Source organism: Alosa sapidissima, chromosome 9 (assembly GCF_018492685.1).
Source record: "Alosa sapidissima isolate fAloSap1 chromosome 9, fAloSap1.pri, whole genome shotgun sequence".
Lineage (NCBI taxonomy): Eukaryota > Metazoa > Chordata > Actinopteri > Clupeiformes > Clupeidae > Alosa > Alosa sapidissima.
Window position 1 is genome coordinate 31,197,454 of NC_055965.1, and position 24,679 is coordinate 31,222,132.

Below are 24,679 nucleotides of genomic sequence, written 5' to 3' on the forward strand. Positions count from 1 at the left end.
CTACACGTCTGCCAGTGATGCGCGGGTCCGTGGATGATCGACCCGCCCCGCCCCGACGTTTTCAACTTACCCAACCGCAACTCGACCGCAAAAAAATAATTATTAAAATACTGTTCCCGACCCGCTTATTGTAAACACTAGTCTATGCTCTTGATGAACTTAATCGTAGCGTTATTGAGCTACGCAAAACTGGTTTCCAAGAGTCATATGCATTTAAAACAAAGTAGGCCTATTCAAGTTATACAGTAATAATAATTGCTAAGCAGTTGGGAAACCTGCGTTTAGTCTTTTTTTGTCCCGCGTCAGCATTCACCCAAAAATTATATGACTCAACATTGAAAATAATTAAGGATTTTCCACTACAAATTCTGTTACAGCCGTTCGTCACATGAATGCCTAATTGAAGCTCTCCCAAGCAAAAAATGCAGGCATAGATTTTTTCTAAGAAACTCTTTATTAACGTCTTCTTCAACGGACCAAAACAAGTAGCTTAAGACCTAGTCCTATAGGCTACAATGTGCAGAAATAAAAATATTCACAAAATATATTCATAAAACTAGAACCTAAACAAGCTTAGCTGGGCTGAAAAAGGAAGGCTAAAAGGTGCCGACTGTTGGTCAAAATAAGCTGGTAGCCTAACACAGAAGATTAACACAAAAGATAGCAGTGCACGCTGCATGATGGGCCCAATTGCATTTAATTTTGTAAGAAAATTAAATATGCTACAGTAGCCTAGGCCTACTCTTTTTTAGCTTTCCTCGCGCTGTGGAGAAATAATATTGCGTCAACTGTCTCTGGGTTGAGGCGGTTTCTTCTAGCCTCGATGACACGGCCTGCAGAGCTGAATGTGCGCTCACTGGCTGCACTTGAAGCTGGAATGCAGAGGATCCTCCTTGCCAATGCACGGAGCCTCGGGAAGGTGTGCGCCAGTCTCTCCCAAAATTCAAGCAACCGGTCCTCATCACAGTCATCCGGTGTAAAGTGCATGGTACCTCTCCAATTCATCCTGTAGGCCTACATCAGCACGGGAATCATCGGCCCATTCTGCAAAGTCCACTCTGGGTCTTTTCTCTCTCTGACTTCCAGTGACGTCTATGGAAGACATAATAGCCAACCTTTGTCAATAATGTAATTTACAAGCCTGAAACTCAAATACCCCATTCATCAATAATAACGCAGCCACTTACCCTCGCCTGTAGATCTTCGTGGTGCTGAAGTGCTCGTAGTCGGAATCTCAGGAGAGTCCGCTGCTTCATATGAGACGGGGTGTATGAGGTCGCCAATGATGCTGTGGACATTTGTCCTTTCATTCTGGGTCATCATTCTGAGACTTTTGAACCGGGGACAGAGGAAGTCTACTAACACTTAGTGTAATGATTTAAACAATTGCTCTGTGGAGTGACGTCATGAACGTGAGTTACGTGCTTAGAGGACATAGAGAGTAGAGGATTATTTGGTGCATTGTGTGGTGCTCTGCAAGTTGAATGAGTAAAAGACCTCAAACGAATTCCACCATCTCTTTATTGAACAACCACAAAGCACCAGAAACATTACACTTAGTATTCACATGCTGTTTTTAAGGGGCATCTCTATAAGATTGTGGAGGGGGTCCTCCCAGGGGTGGACCTTGGGCAATTTAATATATTTGCCCAATTGCTAACACATTTTAGCCTGTCCCATTCAGGGAAAACTGATTCAACCATATCAATCTGAAAACGTATTCCAGATGTAATTCATGACATGAGATGTCCCACACTCATTGCTATGTTGCCCATACCTCTCAATCATTTATCAATCTCTTACTTCTCACTAATTTAGTTTCTTGATTCCACAAGTGGGGATGCTGGCCTCCATTGGGGGAAGAGACACCAAACATGTTATTTTTAACAATTTGGCACACATTTTTGCAAGCTGCAGCCAGGGGTACTTGGTTTCACCCGAGTTTATCTATGAATCAGCTGATGCTGTGTGTGAGTTGTTACACAGCAATCATGTTCAAATTTGTGCTCAGCTGTGTGTTAAACTCCAAAACCTTGGTTTTCAGGAGTATGTTTTTAAAGTGCAGCACAGCTAGAACAATGCTAACTGACAGAGCAACTGGACCAATGTGATAATCATAAATCAAATCACTTGCGGACCTCGGCGCTGTCTTGGCCCTGACATGCATGCACATGCATATCTAAAGTCAAAGTTCATCAACTGCACCGAGTTTTATTGCATCTTTAGTTATCTTTGACATATCCAAGACTCATGCTAAAAAATCTCCCACCTCTGATATTTTTTTATGTTTTGATTTCTTTTTTTTTTTTTTAAATACGGCACACGCAAATATGCTTTTTGCCCAAAGTGTATTATAGGCCTTAGAAAAATGTCAAAACCAAATTTTGAAATGTTACATAAATTTCAAAAATCATGCCAAAAATCATGCCATTAGAGGTCACACAATGGCAGTTTTGGCTAAAAAAGGAGTGAAGGAGTGATACAGTTTCAACTGTTTTTCCTGAGACCTGACTCCTTTTTATCTGATGTCTGAGACATGACTCTGTAATTCCCTCTACAGCGGATTTCCTGAGACCTGCCTTTTCATCTGATCTCTGACAGCTGAGGATGTCCTAAATGTACACGTGACTGCATATTTTATTTCCAGATTCGTGCTGTCAAACTCCACTCCAGGCGGTGGCACTCGTGCATAGTTTTGTGCTTAGTTTGCCAAAGCGCTATGTCTCAGTCCAGGCAGGATATTGTTTTAGAAATTGTACAGATGATAAGTAGATTGTTAAATTCTGATATAAATGTAAGTTTTCTATGGGTACCAGCCAAATCAAAGTCTAAGGGAAAATGGCAAAGTGATTGGGATAATGCTAGCACTGGTAGGAAATACTACAGTATCCAGAGGTTTGTGGGCAGTGCAAGACCAACTACTAGATCTACTCATGAAGAAAACATTATCTCAAGAATGAGGTTTGGGCATACTGGTTTGGCTAGTACTTTATTTCTTTTAAAAAAGCATGCTGATGGAAAGCATGCTGATGTAGCGTATGTGATGCCGCTGAGACTGTAGAGCATGTTGTAGAAAAATGTAATAAGTTTAACCAGGAGAGACAGCAACTCATTCAAGAGTTGGAGATAGAGAGTGAGCCTTTAAGAGTAGAAACAATTCTTCAGAAAAACTCAGGTGAAGTTTGTTTTAGAGCTTTGTTTCACTTCTTGGAAGAAACTGGTCTGATTGGAAGAATATAGAGTAGCCTAATTCCTTTTCTTTCTTTATTGTTTTTTATTTTTATTTATTTTTTTAGCTATTATTAAGATTTAAATATATCCAGACTCACACTCTATTTCGGTAGGTGGCGGTAATGCTTCCAAAAGATGTTTGCCAACCGCCATTAAAAAGGAAAGAAGAAGAAGAAGAAGAAGAATTCGAATCACGGGTTGTCTTTTACTGTCAATGGTTGAGGAGGAGCTGCTACCAGAGAATCTACTAAACTACGGAAGTTTGGCGATTGCTTGCAACAAGAACTTTTGCTGGGATAAAGCACAGTCTCTGGATAATCACAGTTTCGCGCCTTATCGGGTGTAACAACACATTTCATTTCGTGGAGCACACGTTACTTCAGGTAAGCTACGATATCCACAACAGTAGCCTACAATTAACAATCACAATTAGCCTAACTTTAAACGACGGTCCTTCACCATACATGGGGGACTCGCATGACATTTTTAAGGTCTTGAGGCTTAATCAACATGTAGGCTATAAAAGACTTGACTTTTACTTGCCATTCATGAGTTGAGACTTGACTTAGACTTGAGACAAATGATTTCAAATGACTTGACTTATTATTTTTCAGATATTAAGGAGTTAACTTTACGATTTTAGAAAATCTGGCTTTGACATCCGGTATCTGGCGATTTTTCGTATGGGAAAATAACATGGGGGTTTTTGAATTATCGCACCTATTAAACTCTCGCGGGGATAAAAAAAAAAAAGTCTGAAATGCAGACGTTTTCCTGAACACACTTTTGTCCTCTGCCTTCGAGTGGATACTGTGATCTCCGGTACGTGAAAGCGGCACATTTAGATTTTTGCTAACTGTTACCCCAGAGCTAACTTGCAATGCAACTTGCCATAGGTAGTTAGCTTCAATTAACAACCTGATCTCCTTATATAGGCAAAGATGGCCGTTTTGATTCTTTTTTGTAGGCGAACTTCAGAGGTCTGTTGTTACCAATAAGGGCAAGAGTCCCTGGCTGCAGATTGCAGATCGGGGCTGGGCTCATTATGGGGAGGCTGAGCGCAACGTTGAGCTCAGCCCAAAACCAGCTCGTCATTACCCGTTGACCGTATGAAAAGATATTCTGTATATTGGGTGAACTGTCTGAGGTTGATGTGGTGGAACAGCAGGCGGTAATTTTAGCAAAGGCATGCAGCTAGACGTTTACCTATTGGGCATAGATACTGGTCAGCCCCAGCGGCTGTTCAACAGGATCAGAGGTCACTTGAAGAAATATACAAAGAAGACCTAAGCACATATGCATTACCTAAAGTGGCGAAGAAGACAAAAGAGATGTGTGCTATTTTGAGTTCACAAAAACAAGTGATTCAACAGGAAAGGGGCATATAAGCTGTACAAAGACAGGATGTTGGCAGTTTGCTTTGCGAACCCATGCTCTGGAATGCATGAATGAAAGCCACACTTCTTCAGTGTTCATCTACTTTGTCTAAATTCTTCTGAGTATGTATTATTCAATTACAATTTGTCATATAATTACATATAATATACAATTACACATAATTATCTGATTGTCTACTTCCGACAATTTTGAATGGCTCTGGGGTAGTGTATCCACATCTCAACACCTTCCGTGACCAAAAGACGACATGTGAATACATCGTGCCAATCATGTGATGTGTTGTGAATGCACTGTACCAATCATGTGTTGTGATCTCGCCGCTGGAGTGAGGTTGGTGTTGTGAAGCCTTGTGCACGCGCAGTTCTGACCGAAATAGAAGCCCGATAAGGGCCCAAAATGCATTGCAATATGGCCGCAGAGTGGAGGGCCTTGTTCTTTGTGTTTCATAATGTTGTTCTCCACACTGTTTTTCTGGTGTGAGAGCTCATAGACCAGTTGCACATTTTTATTTTGTTATTTGTTATCATGTAGGGTGGCTAATTACTGTGAACATGATGCCTGGAATGTGTCAATAGAACGTGTTACATTTTTATGTGTTTATGTTATGTGTCGGATGGTGGGAGTACGCGAGCAGAGTCAAGATGTAGGTGGAGGTACGCGGGAAAGAACGCTTGGGAACCGCTGCTTTACAGTACAGTAAATGCAGTAACACAAATATAAAACAAAAATAAAACCAAAAATACACTACTGTAAAACAGGCTTAGATGTGGTGGACTCTCTGCCTAGCTTCCCTCATAGTCAGGCCATGGTTGATGACATGGTCCATCAAAGTTCAATCAATCAATCAAAATGTATTTGAATAGCACTTTACAACAACCAGTAGGTGTCCAAAGTGTTTCACATCAGAGACTAAGGATAAAAACAGCATATCAAGCAGTAAAAAGATTGACATGTACTTACATAAATAGAATTGTCACACCACTACTGCGTGACAAAAGCCATTCTAAACAAGTGAGTCTTTAGTTTAGACTTGAAAAGACCAACGTCTGTAATTGTCTGAATATCAGGGGGTAGCTTATTCCAGAGTTTCAGGGCAGCAACCGCAAAAGCCTGCTCACCCCACCGTTTATACCTGGACCTTGGGACCTCTAACACCAATTGGTTAGAAGACCGCAAAGACCGGTTGTGCTCACGCAGGGTTAACATCTCGGATAAATATTCAGGGGCCAGGCCATTAAGGGCCTTAAAAACAAACAATAAAATCTTAAAGTCTATTCTAAAACGCACAGGGAGCCAATGTAGTGTGTAAAGAACAGGAGTGACATGTTCGCGTCTAGGTGTGTTTGTTAAAAAGCGGGCAGCAGCATTTTGCACAAGTTGCAGACGTGAGATGGACGTTTGATTCAAGCCAACATACAGGGCATTACAGTAACCCAATCTTGAAAAGTTGCTCTTATATCATCAGAGATAGGGGTCCATGCATGGCCTCTTCGACCTTGTCCTCCTTTTGCTCTCCCTCTCGCTCTCCCTCCATCCATGCTTGCAAAGTTCTTGAGATGTCTAAACTGAGGGTATTTTGTAGCTGGCTGATTGGTGTTCAGTTTTGCGAGTAGTGTATTTGAGTGGTTGCAATTACCCAATGTGTTTTGTATTTTGGATACATGTGTTTTCCAAATGGCACCCTGAGATTTCATTTTTTGAAGTGTCTTATGTATGAAATAGAGTGTAGTATTTGTTGTGTAGAATGTTGATTAACTAATTCAAGCTCAGAATAATTTTGACAAAGTGAAAGAATACTGAAGAAGTGTAGCTTTAATGCACACCTGAGCACTGGTTCATGAAACAAGCTAACATACTCTGGCTGCTGTCCAGCCTTTATACCCCTTCAAGTCATCCCAGACGGCACACACTCTGGCTTTCCCACCACCTATGTTTACAGATAGCTGACCCAAGTAACATATGGTACTCCACCTTTGCCCTCTCATCCTGTTATCCAGACATTCTTTAGATTTTGCTTACATTTCCTGGCGCCAAACCTTATCTATGACTTTTTCTGCCAGGTCTGCTCTTTCACTTAAACCAGTCTTCCTTTCGCATACACTAAAGATACTACATACTTCAGTTTCACAAAAAAATGATATTACACAAAATAAAGATACTACATAAAAGATATATAAAAGATACCACATATGCAGGACCAAGTGTGTGGTATAAAGGAGTAAGTGTGTTGCAGAATTGCAACTAGAGTGCAAAGCAGCATTTTTGATATTGCTTATTACGCATTGTTGAAGACGTCTGGATTTGAATATTTTTTTCTCTTAATTTTCTCTTCCTACCCAAAACATCTGGGGGGCCGCATGAATCCTGCTGGTGGGCCTGATCTGGCCCCCAGGCCTTATGTTTGACACCCCTGGTTTAAAAGATGAGAAAAAGCTCTTTCGTGCGATGTGATGCATGATACAGGCACTTTCTTTCTTGCCGGGCACTCTCACTTTCCCCACAGCGGAAAAGACTAAATTAATTTGCACTGTGAATGCTAAACTTAATTTGACAGGCCATAGGCTAAATATAAATTGCTATTCGGACGCAAAGCATAATTTTGAAAGAACGGGGCACCAAAGCCACAGTAGCCTGTGAACCTTAGATTTTGTAAGGGGCATCACGGCCAACACAAGGGGCCGTTGTGGCCACCATGGAATTCCAACCCGTGTGTGTGTGTGTGCGTGCGTGTGTGTTTACTTGTGTGTGTGTGTGTGTGTGTGTGCGTGCGTGTGTTGCTTACTTGTGTGTGTGTGTGTGTGTGTGTGTGTGTGTGTGTGTGTGTGTGTGTGTGTTGCTTACTTGTGTGTGTGTGTTTGTGTGTGTGTGTGTTGTTTACTTGTGTGTGCTGCTTACGTGTGTGTGTGTTGTTTACTTGTGTGTGTGTGTGTGTGTGTGCGTGCGTGTGTTGCTTACGTGTGTGTGTGTGTGTTTACTTGTGTGTGTGCGTGCATGCGCATGTTGCTTACTTGTGTGTGTTGTTTACTTGTGTGTGTGTGTTGTTTACTTGTGTGTGTGTGTGTGTTGCTTACGTGTGTGTGTGTGTGTGTGTGTGTGTGTGTGTTGCTTACTTGTGTGTGGGTGTGTGTTTGTGTGTGTGTGTGTTGTTTACTTGTGTGCGCTGCTTACGTGTGTGTGTGTTGTTTACTTGTGTGTGTGTGCGTGCGTGTGTTGCTTACGTGTGTGTGTGTGTTGTTTACTTGTGTGTGTGTGTGCGTGCATGCGCATGTTGCTTACTTGTGTGTGTTGTTTACTTGTGTGTGTGTGTGTGTGTGTTGTTTACTTGTGTGTGTGTGTGTTGTTTACTTGTGTGTGTGTGTTGCTTACGTGTGTGTGTGTGTGCGTGTGCGTGCATGCGCGTGTTGCTTACTTGTGTGTGTGTGTGTGTTACCTTAGATTTTGTAAGGGGCATCACGGCCAACACAAGGGCCCATGGCCCTCTGGCTGCCATGAAATCCCCACCCTGCATACCTTGATAATAGATGCAGAAATTACAATGTGCTGTTTCAAATTCAGAGTCACATTTTATTGTGCGCTTTTTTAACTTGTCACTGCATACTCTCTGCTTGAGGCTAAGATTGTGTTTAACTAGTGTATTGTGGATAAATTGCCTGCACTGTCAGCAAACTTTGTTCCCTGCAGTTCTAGGGTAGCGTCCTGCAACATTTGCAGTTCATGGAGTTTGCCTCCTTACAGTACCTTAACCACCTGAATTCTCACAACCAATCTTCCCGAAAATGGTGGGTTCGGGCCTTTTTCACCACATGTCGAGTTTAGCAGGTTTACTGCTGCTTGTCAATTTTGACTATGTTTGCAAAATCCCGACGTAAATTGGGATTATAGGGTTAAAGCAGTGTTTCCCATACATTGACTAATCTGTGGCGGGGCGCCACGAAATAAAAATCGGCCGCCACAGATGAATATTCTATGTTTAATTTAATTTAATTTAAATATTAGGTCAAATCCTTGCATTGCCATTGAACTGCGCTTTTTACGCACGCAGCCTTTCCTTGCCCCGCCCCGCTCTCTCTCGTAGCCCGCTGCCCCTCCTCTGCATGTGCATTTAACAAAATATTCATGATTGTTGAAGGATTGTTGTTGCCACATAGAAGCATTGCATAGAAGACGTCTGGCTAAATTGCTATTAAATCCGCTTAGCATCGTGACCATGCTGCGCAAATTTGTTCAAAACTGCTGCATTGAAGTGAACTCTGCTAAGGTCTTATCACAACATAGTAGGCTACATTGAAGAGACTAAACTAAGTTAAGTTATGAAATCAAGCAGTATCTCAAAGCTAACGTTAGAATACTGTTTGGATGTCGAATTTAGAATGCTTAGCCTACTTACAGCTGCTTGTCAATTTCATTGAAAGGCTCATTTTATTGACTCTGACACTGAATGTTTGCAAAATCCCGATGTAAATGGAAAAGTGTTTTCCAAAATTCAAAAGTGCTTGTCCCAAAGAGAAGTACGAACCTTTATTTTAACTATGTAAAAAACGTTATGAATTGCATCCACACATCAGCAGCCTTTCAACTGTGTTACAATTGCAAGGGTTCCCTCAAACGTCTTAAAAAGTGACAGGCACTCAATTAGACCTATACACTACCAAGACTATCTTAATACACCCCCCCCTTGTCAAAGTCAGCTACCGCCACAAATTGAATCCAATTCTGTGGGAAACACTGTAAAGAACGTCTTAAAGTGACAGGCACTCAATTAGACCTGTTCACTACCAAGACAATCTTAAAGTGACAGTAACACCTTCAACCTTAAACCTATACACGACCCCCTCTCCCTTGTTGTCATAGTCAACTACCGCCATTAATTGAATCCAGTTCTGTGGGAAACACTGAATCCGTCTGGATAAAGAAAAAAGTTAAAAGCAGATACATACCTTTCGAAATCGCCTGATTTCCACTGCATGTTGACAGCTGCTGGACTGTGTTAAAGGTTCAGCGATTTAAGGCTCAAAAAAGGCCTTAAGGCCTTTCAATGACTATATTAATGCCACTTACCTGAATCTGAGATTTATTCTGGAATACAGTCAACAGACGATCCACTTTTTAGACTTACTAATTATGGTGAATGGTGAAAGAAAATTAGACACCTCCATCTACCGTAAGAAAACGGACAGAAACACCTTATTGCATGCCACTAGCTTCCATCCTGACCATCTCATTGACAACAACCCTTATGGACAATTCATCAGGTTGAGAAGAATCTGCAACAGGGAAGAGGACTACAACATTAAGGCTAATGAGATGGGAGAAAGATTCAAACAGAGGGGGTACAATCAGGCTCTTATTGATATATAGCTCGAGAAAGGGTCAATCAGAAGGATAGAGGAGAGCTATTACATCCTCGCCCTAGACAACATAATCAAGACAATAGAATTGTGTTTGTGTCAGAATATTCTACTGCTTTGAGACGAGTCAAAAAGATCACAAGTAAACACTGGAAAATCCTGGAATGTGACCCAAATCTGAACCATTTGTCTTCTTCCAAACCTCGTTTCTGTTTTAAAAGAGGCAGGAATGTTAGACATGGTGGTTAGTTCTGTGTACCAGGAACCCACACAGACAAATTGGCTTCCTCAGCAAGTCTATGGGAATTATAGATGCGGTAGATGTGCCCATTGCGCCAACACTTTCGACACTAAAACATTCAGCCACTCACATTCTGGACGAAAATACAATATCAAAGAATTTATAAATTGTCTATCTACCCATGTCATTTATGTACTGATATGCCCTTGTGGCCTTATGTATGTTGGACAGACCAAACGCAACCTCAAGCTGAGAATAGTCACAAAGCAGCCATTAGAAACAATAATCTTGACTATGCCATTGCTAGACTTTACACAGGAAAAAAAACATGGTTCGGTTGCCTCCCTCAGGTTTATTGGCATTGAGAGGGTACTGCCAAACCCTAGAGGTGGTAACATAGTCAAACAGCTCTTGAGAAGAGAGGCCTTTTGGATAAATGAACTGTCGACTCTTGAACCCGCCGGTATGAATGAATCACAGGACTTTTTTTGAATGAAATCACAGGCTGTTTTCTGTAAATAAGTGTATAGACAATGGGGTATTGTCCACTGGTTTACCTGTATTTGTTGCATTGGGGATACATTGATGATACCTGTAACCTATATGTATTTTTCTACAAAACTCTTTGCTCATGTTGGATTTTTGATGATGCTATTTTTGACGATTCTAATTATATTTGATAAGAATTGTGTATATATTGTATATCTTTGAGGATGTGGTCTATGTCTTTAATTGTCTGTTAATTGTTGATTGTATTTAACTGTTTATGGGAATATTGGATATTGGCATTTAAAATTGACTTTACATACAACTGGTCATGTGACTAGAAGGTAATTAAAACTAGGGTTGCAAAATTCCGGGAATTTTCAAAGTTGGAAACTTTCCATGGGAATTAACGTGAATATATGGGAATTAACAGGAATAAACGGGAATTAATGGGAATAAACTGAATTTTTAATATGGCACGTTAGTCTATAACAGGGAACTTAAATCTAGTGGACAAAACCCCATCTTGCAGCATAAAATTAGTTAAAACAACCCGATTTAATGCAATTTCAGTCAAATTTCTACCCTGCACATGTGTCAATCACATGCACACAGCAATCGGCATAGGCTGCTAGACATAAAGGAAATCTATGGTGCGTTCATATGCATGGGGAAAAAATGTTCCAACCAATCGGATTTTGTTGTTGAGTGGTGTAGTTTATCTTGGGCAGTTCCGTGTTGCTAGTTTAGCACACTAGTAAACCATAGGCAGAGAATGGGATTCCTGCTAGCATGTTAGCTAGCTTTGTATGCTAAGCGAAAATACAAACATACAAATCATATTACGAAACAAAATGTTAATATTTGTATATGAAACAGTTTGTATGAATTACCCAAAATTCCATGTTAATTCCCGTAAATTCACATTAATTCCCATAATTTCCTTTAATTCCATTAGAGTTTCTAATTTGGAATATTTTCAAAATTCCCCAGCTTAACTTCCCATGGTAAGTTTCCGGAAAGTTTCTGGAAATTTATCGGAAATTTTCCACCCCTTTGCAACCCAAATTAAGACACACCTGAGAGCTCAGACCATACCTGAGTGAACCTGAGGACGCGTTGTTCGCTCTGAATAAAATCGAGTAACCGTCAACAGTGTGCGGTAGAACTATCTTATTTTTTTACTGATAAAAAAATACTGTTGTAAAAAATATATATTTTTAAATTTTTTTTAAAAAAGGCATTTATTTTTAAACAAACCCATGGAGCCAACAGAGAGTGCCTAAAGAGCCTGCGGCCTGCCCCTGCTACACACCATATCTATATTTAACCAACAGTACAACTGGGCAATTCCACGGAAAATTGACTGTCATATCCATAACGGCAGTGAAATGCCTTGACATTTGTATGATGTGAATGATAACATTAATTTTTTGCATTTTCTCATGTACATTCTTCAGACAAAAATAGCAAATGCTCAAATTTCATGTAATCATTCACATCATACCATACCATCTCATTTTATTGGCTTTATGGATGTTACAAAAAATGTAATTTTCCATGGAATTGCCCAACTACAGCTATAGTCTATGTCTTTGTTTGCACTTCTTTGCTTTTTATTCCTTCAATTCGTGTCATTTTTGACTGGATTTGTTTCACAACAGAACTGGAGTCTGAAATGTCAGGATTCACTGAATCGACACCGCTGCCCATGCCAGTGACGGAGATAAAAGAAGAAGAGTTTGATGATTTCCTTCAAGAGTACATGTTTGCAGACCAGGAAGTAAAAGGAGACCTCGGACTGGATTATGACTGCAAGACTGAAACACACATATCACCAACCTTCAACTGCAAAGAAGAACAGTCTCCAGTGATGGAAATTAAACAGGAGGAAGAATCTGACTTAAAAGAAGATTGCCAGAAATACTCTTTCTGTAAAGGTAAGTAACTAATTAGTTGTTTACATTGTGGAGATTTTGTAAAACACAAATATTTGCTCAATGATATTAACTATAATTGTTTCAAAAATGTTTTCTCGTACTTCTCTTGCAAATCCACACAGGAGAAAAGCCATATCAGTGCACTGACTGTGGGAAGAGTTTCAGGACTAGGCAATTGGTGACTAACCATCAGCGCACGCATACAGGAGAAAAGCCATATCAGTGCTCTGACTGTGGAAAGGCCTTTAGTCAAAAACATAGTCTACAGGTACACCAGATGATCCACACAGGAGAAAAGCCGTATCAGTGCTCTGACTGTGGAAAGGCCTTTAGTCAAAGTTATACTCTAGTACGACACCGGAGGATCCACACAGGAGATAAGACATATCAGTGTTCTACATGTGGGCAGCATTTCACGACTAAAACAGGGCTGACCATCCATCAGCACACACATACAGGAGAAAAGCCGTATCAGTGCTCTGACTGTGGAAAGGGCTTTAGTAGTCCATCTGGTCTCCAGGTACACCACAGGATCCACACAGGAGAAAAGCCGTTTCAGTGTTCTGACTGTGGACACACCTTTAATAAAAAGTTTCATTTAAATGAACACCAGAAGATCCACACAGGAGAAAAGCCATATCATTGCTCTGACTGTGGACACACCTTTAGAAAAAGCTTTCATTTAAAGGAACACCAAAAGATCCACACAGGAGAAAAGCCATATCAATGCTCTGACTGTGGAAAGGCCTTTAGTCTAAAAGGTAATCTCACAGCACACCAGAGGATCCACACAGGAGAAAAGCCATATCCGTGTACTACATGTGGGAAGAGTTTCAAAACTAGCACCGCGATGACCATTCATCAAAACGCTCACACAGGAGAAAAGCCATATCCGTGTTCTACATGTGGGAAGAGTTTCAAGAGTGTGAAACATGTGAGAATTCATCAACGTACACATACAGGAGTAAAGCCGTATCCGTGCTCTGACTGTGGGAAGGCCTTTAGTCAAATGTTTCTCCTGAAGAAACACCAAAGGATTCATACAGGAGAAAAGCCGTATTCGTGTCAGGACTAAAGGCAATCTCGCTGGATTCCAGTTGCTGCTACTGCCTACACAGTGTTGGGAGTAACGTGTTACAAAAGTGGCATAATGTAGGCCTAATTTGCTGTAACGTGGTAGGCTAATGTAAGGCATTCCAAAAACATATTTTGTGTATATTTTATTCGGGGACAAACTTCAGTAATGCATTTTAACCTGAAATTAAGTGGTGTTTTGTTGTTATACGCCTACAAATTTGCCAACAATGGCGCGAGATCAGCAGAGGAGAAAAAAATCTTTGCAAATAGTAGAATGTTATCTCCTATCAGGTGAGGCTACTTTCAAGATGATTGTGGTTGCAGCCAGTCGGACTCTATTTTTGCGACATGGACATAAAGGCCTGCTTGAACAATATGTAGGCAGAATATTCATTTATATCACAGAGGGTAGGCCTCTGATCTTGGGTGGACTTCCAAAAGCCGTCTGGATTAAAAACATTAGAGCAGATACATACCTTCCAAAATCGCCTGTTTTCCATTGTGTGTTGACAGCTGCTCGACTGACGACTGGTCGAGTTTTTTTTTTTAAACTCAATTAACTGCAGGCCGTGTCACCCTGGCGTTCGTTAGGACCGTACCACTGGAGGAGGACCGCTCATAAACTCCCCTTAATCGTTGCAAATATAAACTAGGTATAGTTGCAACTTCCAAACAGTTTTTGAGTGCTACTTTGTTAATATTTGGGAAACTGCGAGTAAGGGGCTGCGACCGTTCTACATGTAGGCTGCTGACGAGGGCGCAGCAAATTAACTTCAGAAACAATATATCTTTAAGCATTCAGACTGGCATAAAAAGTTAACGGCCCCCCGGGAATCCTCCCAAAGCTCCCGATAGCCACTCCGGGGCTGCATTCAAAGCATTAAATAACTTTAACAGATATTGCAACTGCATTAACTATACATGAGGTTATTAAAGCTGGTTCCAAATTAGTCATTGAATTAATAGCTTTATTTTGTTATGTAGAAGTATCTAAATAACCTGATAAAATGTAACAGGATTCAGGAAATTGAGTCTAGTCCAAAAAGAAATTCAGGGGGAGGACCCCTAGACCCACCGCTGAAATGTCCCACCCACTTTCAGAATGCCTCAGACGCCCATGACTAAAGCAATTTCTATGTACTCTGTGTTTCTATGTACCGTAAATGTGTGTACCTATGTATTTCATGTCTGTGAGGCTTGTACGGTATGTGAAATTTCCTATGTAAGGACAAATAAACTAACTAACTAACATGTTCCATCAAATCTGAACAGCCATGAGGAAGTGCACATTAGAATCAAACATTAGCAATACTGAATTGACTGAAAGGTTATTTTTATGAAATAAACACAACAAAATGGCTGCTTTTTAATTGTAAGGTGTTGTGGGATTAATAACGAGCTTACTGAGTGTATAGTGAAATCAGAAGAGAAACACCTCACAAAATGACACATTCTGTATAAACTATGCAACAAAAATATTGATGAAAAAGCTATTTTAATATTAAACATGAGAACTGCATTGTTAATAACCTGAGTGTGAAAATGTTGTTGAACTGAAACTGTCTTGAACAAAACAACACTGCATGATGTTGCTGTTTGAATTATTATTATTTTTTTTACACGGAATTGCCTGTTATTAATGCTTTAAAGCTGAATTAAAAAAAAAAACACATCGTCAAAACTATTAAAGTAAATTCAAATGGAACAACTGTCCTGAATTCTGGTGTAGCTACATGATGATGATGATGCCCTCTGTGAACTAAAAATAAAGTTCCTATGGCTACCTGGTTCTCTTTTTGCTTAAAGGACAAGTTTAAGCCCTGTTTTCAGATTGTTTCTGATTAAATAGAATGGTTAAATAAGCCCTATGCAGGTCTGGTTATTCCTTCACTGTTTCTGGGTTTTCGCCTGATTTCGGCTCACATTTTTCACGACATAGCTCCCCCTGGAGCTTCGGTAGCAAGTGACTGCTCCGCTAAACCCCCACTAGCTAGCGAGCTAGCCATCAAGAAACCAAGCTAAACACATACAGGGCTCACAATAAAACGGTCGAGCAAACACATTGTTCAAGAGACTATAAAACCACATTACAAAAACGAAGTTCACCCAAGGGTAGGCTACTTACTTACAATTTCAACATAAACAAAGCCAAGTTGGACTCCGTTTTGCAGTCTTCTTAGAAACTACAATCTGACTACATTTTCGAGTCACATCCGGATGTGTTCGGTCCGCGACCAGAAAGTTGCATATTCGTTTTTTCCGCGGAGAAGCACTAGGGGGAGATGAAGCACCCACCAAACGACCCAAAAAGTGTTGTAGAACCACCAGAACGACTCTCAACCTGCATAATTAAGGTAATTTTTGCTAAAATTGTTGTATAGGGCTTCTTTAAGATTGAAAATTTGACACATGCTGCTGGCCCGACAATTTTCGGTTTCTGTGGTAGGGCCCCCCCCCCTCCCTCCTCCACAATGGCTTCATAGGTGCACTGGAACAATCCTTCCTAAAATGCATTAAACTTGCGTTTACAAAGACGTGAAACTCACCGAGTGGTCAGGGGGGTTCACTGATATGCTCACACAAAAATCGCTGCAAAAGATGCTCGTTATGAAGTTTAAACTAATTGTCACATTGCATCCGAGCTGTAAAATACAGACGTTTAGAACATAGCAAAATGGTAGCATATGATGGAGGTGGCTTTTAGCTAGATGGATGGTAGCAGGCTAAGTAAAATAGTGATGTTTTAAAGCTAAAGTTCATCAGAATCTTGGGATACGCCCGCTTGACAACGGGAGAGATAGAACTAACGACTGGCCTTTGGCCGTAGCAACCATCCATTTAGAACTAGTAACGGCAGTTTGTCCTGCAAGTTGAGAAATTAGTTGATATGTGTCGGAAGAAAGTAGTTTAACAAACAAGACAGTTTTAGCGAGTAAAGCGTTTAAATTGTAACAGGAAATGAACACAACGCAAGTTCTGTTCTCGGAATACTGTGCAAGTTCTGCTTCTCGGAATACTGCGCCCTGTTAATAGACATACTTCCTCAGTAGTGTCTTAATTTGATTAATTTGGCATTACTATCTCAACCATGGTAAACCGTTGCTGTATTGTGGGATGTAAAAGCGCAACACATAATCGCCATGGGGAAAAGATCGAAAATGGATTAATTTACCACCGCTTTCCTGCTTGGAGGCGCCACCAGGGAGACCAAGTATCCGAGATAACAAAGAGTCGTCGGCTCACTTGGATCGCGGCTGTAAGACGACCAAACATAACCTTCCACAGTATCCCGACGTCGATGAGAGTGTTTTCCCTGCATTTTCATTCTGGTAAGTTAAAGAAACGCCATCTCGCTATCCGGAGAAATAATCTTTGGTCACCGCTATTTACCGATTTCAGGCTCCCATTGACTTCCATTCAACACATGTAAACAAAACGTCAATTATGTGGTTAAACTAACGCCGCTGACTTTGCCAGCAACCATTCCACTTTGTTAAGAAACTACATTTTCGTACAACGTGTATATATATAGGAAGAAAATTGACGCTGCGTGACGGGGAGTGTTTTGCATTTCCCCTTTGTCCGTGAGTCATGTATAACAGGTTACTCTGGCGTTATCCCTTACTTGTCAGAATAATTACATTCAAAAACATACCTTCATATTACATCACAATTTATAAATGAACAAAGTTTAAAAAGAAAAAAGCAATATATCAGAGGGATCACACAAATAATTAGTAAGAAAAAAACAAGAATTCTACTGTAATTTCCTGGCGCTATTGCGCTGCACGTCCACCAGATGACGCCATTTCACTACTTGCTTTTCCATCCAAAAAAAGGGCTGGAAGTGCAGTGAAATGCCGCCATCTAGTGACCTGAATTATGTAATGTAGCCCATTACATTTATTTGAAAAGAAGCGACCGTCGAATAATCTTATACTTCCTTGTCAATTATTCGTGTAATCCCATCTGATATATTGTGTTTTTGTTTTTAAACTTTGTTCCCTTATAAATTGTGGAGTATCATTATTAAGGTACGTTTTGGAATGTAATTACTCTGACATTAAACGACCACAAATGTAGGCAATGGGCAAATGCTGACACTTTGCATAAAATTTCTCCTCACTGCTTAAGCCAAATTCTCTTATTCCTGCTCTATATATGTTGTACCCAAATGTAGTTTATTATCAAAGTGAAATGGTTGCTGGCATAAGTCAGCGGCGTTAGTTTAATGGAAAGTTGCTGTGATAAATGTTTCGCAAGAAACTTACAGGAACTGTATGTAAGTAATGTATTTCAATTAATCCTAAAATGGCCCTGATATGTCACTAAGAAATCATGTTCATTTCAAATACTTACTGAAAACAGAAATCCGGCCAGGATATTGTCATTTAAAAAGTGAAGTTGCAGCCCTCAACTGATGTTGATGTTGTGTTTTGTCATGTCATGTTGTATTTTGGCCTGATGCGCCACCCTCAACCTATCTACTAATCACAAAGTCAGTACTGTTTCGACATCCAGGTTGGCAACCTCAAGTCAGGGGAGAGGGGATACACCGCTCTACAGTAATTTGAAAGTGATTGCAGTACCAGTTTTGGGCACAATCTTACATATTGTTCCTTTAACATTGAACTTACATTAAATGTAATTGTGGCAGGTGGAATACAACTAACAGGACTTGACAAGTAGACTACGCCACGATGGGACTTACTCAATTAATTTGTTATTTTATTCCAGCGAGGCACTCAGGTTCGTTGATGGTCCAGTACAAAAAATAGATTATTATTTTATTAGAGTCAAGAAGCACATCACAAACAGCACACTCAAAAGGTGTTGGATGTCACAGCAAACACATATGGGATTCATAGCAACCAAAATGCACTGCAGACCCAATCAAACAACAACAAGACACACACAATCACTACATTCACAACGCACAAACACGCACAGGAGAGAGCTTTCCACCAGCAGGTCCTTCTTTATTGGAAGTTAATATACAAACATAATTTAATATACAAAACATAATTTCACACCACACAACACATCAGTATGGAATAATAGATACATTTGGCTCTGTCAACAATCTGTGTATGGAAGAATCTGTTTCATGGATGATTGTGCAATATGCTAGGCTACAGCATAAGGAGTTCTGTATGAGATTTAACCGTATTTATAGAAGTACAATAACATCATTGGAGCTATTCCAGCTACTCTTTGCAATATATAGTTAAAGAAGATAGCTTTTATTCTAAGACATCACCTGAGATGAGACAACTCCATATAGCAGAAATAGACTTCATGCACAAACAGAATTATCAGAACAAGCGCACAGAGAGCCTTTCGTGCACTTAGCCTATAGAACTCGAGCCCAATGCGGTTATAGCTTTATAATATCTATGGTTTGAACGACATACAACAAAGCCAACATCCAGATACTTGCACTCCACTCCAGGTGGTGGCAGTAATGCACACACATAGTATTGTTTGTTGGTTGGCTAACCACGAAGAATACTATTCACGCTCAGATCAGGAAAAGTTTCTGAAAAGAGTCCGCGGAAACCTTGGTGCTTCGGCGACGTTGTTTCGAGAATGTTTAATTCTGCGCCCATATTTCCTTGTTCGACATCCTATCGGACAAAACATTGAAAACTAGCTGGTCACAGTGTACGAAGCAGCGAAACTTAGCCTTGCCTACTATCCTTGTATGCAGGAATTTGCCGAATGCAGTTTATAACCTCTACCTCGATTAGGCGAGTTGTTGATAGCGAACTGCTCTTTTCTTTAAAAAGAAGAAAACAGACCTAGAAAACAAATCATTTTTTTAAAAATATATATTTGTGTTGGTCTGGCTATATAGGACACTTAATGTGATCGTCTTTGGTTCATTGGAAACATGGATCTCGGACAGCCATTGAGCTCTGGCTGTAACGTGATTGATCCACTCCGGGTTGATCTGGGACTGCTGGTGAAAGAAGAAGACATGAAAGAGGAGGAATATGGTCATATGGTTGCATGTCCAGATGAAGAAGAAGAAAAGCCATCTGTAGAGCTTCACTGTAAAACGGAAACAGATGAAACACCGACAGTGGCGGAGATTGAAGTGAAGATTGAAGAAGATGATAAACAAGCGCACGATAATCTGCTGGGAAGTAAGTCCTTTCAGAAAGCCTTTTCAGACTAATATAATTATGTGTTAATCGTGTAAAAACTTAACGGTACATGCTAATGTCACCAATCTGTGCGGAAATCCGTAACTGTATGCGTAGAGGGGTTTGCAATATCGCCGTCTCTCTCCGGAGAAATATTATTTGGTCACCGCCATTTACCGATTTACGGCTTACATTGACTTCCATTCAACACATGTAAACAAAACGTTAATTGTGTGCTTAAACTAACGCCGCTGACTTATGTCAGCAACCATTTCACTTTGTTAATAAACGACATTTTGGTAGAGCATACCAGCCCAAAAGACTGCCCATTGCTCAAAATTATGGTCGTATAACGTTAATGTTGAATGTCAGAGTAATTACATTCCAAAACGTACCTTAATGATACAACACAATTTATAAAGGAACGAAGTTTAAAAATAATAAAGAGAATATATCAGATGGATTACACGAATAATTGACAAGTACAAGATTATTCGAAGGTCGCTTCTTTTCTAACAAATATACAAGTATAAGGACCTAGGCTACATTACATATTTCAGGCCACCAGATGGCGGCATGGTACTACACTTCTGGCCTGTTTTGGATATAAAAGCAAGCAGTGAAATGGCGTCATCTGTGCCATGAAATATATAATTTAACAGAAAATTATGGTGGACATTTTTACTTCAAAAAATGTCAATTGTCTGTTTAAAACTGAAAAAATGCTAAACAAGAAGGCAGTAGTCACAAACTTGCATCTCTGCTTGCTTAAAGGTGCTCTAAGCCAGCGGTCCCCAACCACCGGGCCGCAGGACATTCCTAACCGGGCCGTAGCCTACGACATGAGTTTAAAAAAAATGCATGCAAACTAAACTAAATTTAATTCGCAATAATGTCACGTTTTTACATGGCATAGGCCTATATGCAGTTGTTTGATTGCACGCATGTTTGCATTTTGCAAGGTCTATTTTCTTACGTCTGTCTGTCTGAAGTTAGCTAAACTGCTAGAATGTGCAACAAAAAACAAGCATCTTTAGCAGGTCACTGGCCAGAGTGTTTGAGTTGCGAGAGCAGAAAAAAAGTCACCGTTAGCTGCACATTTTAGTGATGAGGACTGGGTGTCAACTCGCTTACCTGTGTGACATTCGGGTTGCTTAATGACCTCAACCTGTTACTCCAGGGGAGAATGACGACTGTCTTTAAACTGGCAGATAAAGTCGCTGCATTTAAAGCCAAGCTTGATTTGTAGGGACGACGAGTGGACCGGGTGTATTTGATATGTTCCAAACAGTAGTGGGGGTTTTGGGAGAGACTGAGGCAGGGCCCTTTCTCTCGCAGCTGGTGCGCAATCACCTTGTTGTGCTTTCAAATGAGTTTGAGCGTTACTTCCCATCCTTCAAAGATTCACGGCAAACCAATGAGTGGGTCCGCAACCCATTTGTCAATATCCCGAATAGTCCTAACTTGTCAGCGCAGGAGGAAGAGCAGTTGATCGAAATTGCAATAGCCGTAAAAGTGCTGAAAACGTTTCCCACCACGTATCTATGCGAGGCCGGGTTTTCGGCAATGACTGCAACTAGACAAATTGCGCAATCGACTGGACATTTCAAACACACTGAGGGTGCCACTGTGTTCCATCACCCCCAGATGGAAGCTTCTTGTTGCAGGGAAACAAGCAGTGCTCCCACTGATTATATTCGTAATGCACGTTTAGTTCCCATGTTTTGTTCCCATATTTTGTTAAGCATGTTCACACTTATAGATGTAGCTTCAAGTTGTTCAATATTATAATAGTAATATAATAGTTCATATTGTTCAATTTTCACTTCTTCAAGTTCACGTTTTTCACAAGAGATCGTTACCTTCACTGTTCATACATAACTGGAGCTAGTTCTTTACAAGTAATGCACATATGGAACATGGAACCCCCACCCCCCCGCTGGTCCGTGAAAAAAAAAATAGGTCCAGTCCAAACCGGTCCATGGTACATAAAAGGTTGGGGACCCCTGCTCTAAGCGATGTTGGGTAACGTCACTTTTGTTGACGTCCAAACAAAAGAGAGCTAGCACGCTACTCCCTCTGGAACAGTTTATGTTTCCAGGCTGGACCAGGTTGTTGTTGTTGCCATTTTTGGAGCATGGCTGCCCACAGAGACTGTTTTTTTTTTTTTTTTTTTTACAGTGTTTTTGGGGCAAAGGCACCTTGTGGATGGTGAAGTGATGTTTGCTGTATGTGACAAAAATGTTTTAGCGAAGAAACCATTTTTTTTGTACCTTTAAAATAATGTTTCCAAAATTGTTTCAGTGGTTTGGTTCATCAACTCGTAACAGGGTGAACTGCACTTCTGCATTCGCTTCGCGGCCCTCTATCAGCTATAACCGCACTATGCAAGTTTGCCAGATCGGGTAGCGGATTTGTAGTTCGATGGAATGAGACATAAGAAACTACAAATTTGACTTGCATCTGATGTCGCAATACATTGTACTTTCATAAAATCATGCAACATATTCTACCTTTTCTGGGGACATCGTTATTTGCGAAGCCGGTGCTGGATAAACAAATAGTGTTTGTGCGACAGAGGAAAAGTTCTTTGGTGTTGCTGTAAAGCACCTTTAATTTGATCGCATCTCGGCAGAGACTTTTTTCAACATATCACTTCTCGCTAGTATGTACTCCTTTGTAGTGCTTTGTCTGAATATGCCGTTGGTAGCCTAGTGGTTAGGAAGCTGGGCCAAAGACTTTAAGGAGTACAGTCACACCGGTGTGACTGGAATGTTGAGAAATGAACGTTCTAAAGAATATCTGGGTTCATTGAATTCAACATAGAATTTTAGAACCTTCAATTGTTGCGGAACTTAGAATGTTCAAAAATCTACACCTTTAAGGGTTAATAAGGAGACACAGCACTCAAAACATCCTCCATAGAAATGCATGGGGTTAGTTTGTAAGGCCAATATGGCAGTTGTCTACACATGTCCAGACCTTTCCACAGCCAAAAGTTGACGTGGGAATGCATTGTGCCAATCATGTGGTGTGGTCTCTCAGCTGGAGCGAGGTTGGTGTTGTGAAGCCTTGTGCACACGCAGTTCTGCCCAAAATAGATGCCCGATAAGTGCCCAAAGTGCATTGCAGTATGGCCACCGAGTGGAGGGACTTCTTGCTTAAAAGGACTTTGGTGAAGACCAAATGATTGCACACTGTCTTACGTTTCATTCCACAATAGGGTTTTAATTTATTTTTCATTTTACATTAAGTGTTCCATGCTAAACCGAAACATTTACTTGAGTATAGATTTTCAGTACTCTACCCACCCCTGCCGATTAGTAGCCAAAGTGCGTTGCAATATGGACTGGAGGGACTTGCGATTGGTTTGATCTCCGACCAGTAGGAAAAATGTGGTCAGGGGAATACCTCTTGAGATGTGGCATCTCATTTTTGAGTGTCCTCGGTTGGACTGGACAATACAGTAGACAGGACATTGCAGTACAACAGTGTTTCTCAAACTTTTTCAGACCAAGGACCACTTAACCAATAAAAAAAACTCATGGACCACCTAACTAAAAACAAACAGTAGACCTACTTCAACAGTATATTACACAATAGGCCTACTCACTGAACAATCTTACTTGCTTATTGTGTCAGAGGATTCATATGATTTAAACTAGCTTACATAGGCAGTTTAGATTTACATACAAGTTGGTACAATAATTGCAAACAATCTATATTATATTTTACCACGTCTGCTCACGGACCACTTGGGATAGATTGCGGACCACCAGTGGTCCCCGGACCACACTTTGAGAAACACTGCAGTACAACATACACAGGACATAAAAACACAAATGATTTCCCCTTGATATAAAGGCTGACATAAGAAACATAGGCTAGGCAAGTATTATCACATTATACTTTTCCAGATGGGTAAACATCCCAGACTGTCCTGCTCAGTTTTCTCGGCTCTCCAATTTAGTGCCTACAGCTAGTCAGAACACTTAACTTACATGACACCATATTCCTCATAACTTGTAACTAGCTACGACAGTGAAGTGTACGTGTGTGTGTGTGTGTGTGTGTGTGTGTGTGTGTGTGTGTGTGTGTGTGTGTGTGTGTAACATGCTGGGACACACACACACAAAATGGAAAGGAAAATGTGAAAACTTTTCTTTTTTCACGTTGTGTTCCGAACTATATAATGACAAGTTTTTTTTTTTTTCATTCGCATGAGGCCCATATAGCATCACATCCATCTTATTACACCATGCTAAAAGTTTGCTTGTAAAAACATAAATATGTAGGCTAAAAACACCTCTGCATTGATATTCCTGAGCTGGAACTGGTTAGCCCCTTAACTGGGACAGTTTAGCCCCTCATTTCTCCAATTTAGTGTAATAGTCTACTGCTAGTAAGAACACTTGACACCATGTTCTTAACCTGTAACTTAATCTTGTATGACACGGAAACAATTCCACCTAAATACCAGATGTTATTTATTACTTCGGTGACAATACAATCACACATCAATGAACTCTCCGGAATATCTGATGACTAACATTACAGTTAAACAGCATGCTTGCTTGCCTCGACTGATTTATCACAGCTGTTTTCAACAGCAAAAAAAAAAACAAAATGTGTGCAGCATCAGGATGTGCTTGAAGCGACAGTGAGCCAGTGAGTGTCAGTCAAATATTTGCAAAATGTAGGCTAATTTACTCGTATTTATTACCAGGTCCACTGCTTTAGCCTACGTTTAAAAAAAAAAAAAAAACTCCCAGATTGAACTGTGGACATGAGCATCATTCTCTGCGATTT

The 24,679-nt window shown here is 40.4% G+C and overlaps 4 protein-coding genes across 14 annotated transcripts in view; all 4 read left to right on the forward strand.

Moving 5' to 3' along the window:
- Window positions 1-24,679, forward strand: part of LOC121718806 (NACHT, LRR and PYD domains-containing protein 3-like) — an 849,641-nt gene that overhangs the window by 667,159 nt on the left and 157,803 nt on the right. The gene's annotated exons all lie outside the window — the stretch shown is intronic.
- On the forward strand, window positions 3,216-15,063 carry LOC121718934 (zinc finger protein OZF-like). 4 transcript variants are annotated; one of them, XR_006034048.1, is made up of 4 exons: window positions 3,216-3,614; window positions 12,369-12,644; window positions 12,767-14,943; window positions 14,994-15,063. XR_006034048.1 is itself a non-coding variant. In XM_042104382.1 (4 exons), the coding sequence occupies exons 2-4, from the start codon at window positions 12,383-12,385 to the stop codon at window positions 13,717-13,719; spliced, it is 1,047 nt and encodes a 348-aa protein (XP_041960316.1). In that variant the 5' UTR covers window positions 3,216-3,614; window positions 12,369-12,382; the 3' UTR covers window positions 13,720-15,063. The 4 variants fall into 4 exon arrangements, 3 of the variants coding, with proteins under 3 accessions (XP_041960316.1, XP_041960314.1, XP_041960315.1); XM_042104382.1 differs by having other exon boundaries at window positions 12,767-12,934; window positions 13,103-15,063; XM_042104380.1 differs by having other exon boundaries at window positions 12,767-15,063.
- The window catches only part of LOC121718907 (zinc finger protein 501-like), a 44,547-nt gene continuing 36,515 nt past the window's right edge, over window positions 16,648-24,679 (forward strand). For both annotated transcript variants that reach the window (XM_042104341.1, XM_042104342.1), the window contains exon 1: window positions 16,648-17,050. The gene's annotated coding sequence lies outside the window, so the exon portion shown is untranslated. The remainder of the gene's footprint in view (window positions 17,051-24,679) is intronic.
- Window positions 19,052-24,679, forward strand: part of LOC121718840 (zinc finger protein 501-like) — a 31,827-nt gene continuing 26,199 nt past the window's right edge. Inside the window, exons 1-2 of one of the 5 annotated variants that reach the window (XM_042104164.1) lie at window positions 19,126-19,471; window positions 19,579-19,870. In XM_042104164.1, coding sequence (XP_041960098.1) covers window positions 19,615-19,870 — 256 coding nt within the window. In that variant the 5' untranslated portion in view covers window positions 19,126-19,471; window positions 19,579-19,614. Of the gene's footprint in view, window positions 19,871-24,679 lie in introns of all 5 variants that reach the window. The other 4 variants (XM_042104167.1, XM_042104166.1, XM_042104163.1 and 1 more) reach the window with 4 other exon arrangements.

Excerpts from the sequence above, each read along its gene's own strand:
- LOC121718934 (XM_042104380.1), top strand. The coding sequence starts at position 12,383 with ATGTCAGGATTCACTGAATCGACACCGCTGCCCATGCCAGTGACGGAG. Across the intron at positions 12,645-12,766 it reads GAAATACTCTTTCTGTAAAG|GAGAAAAGCCATATCAGTGC; the intron begins GTAAGTAACTAA and ends AAATCCACACAG.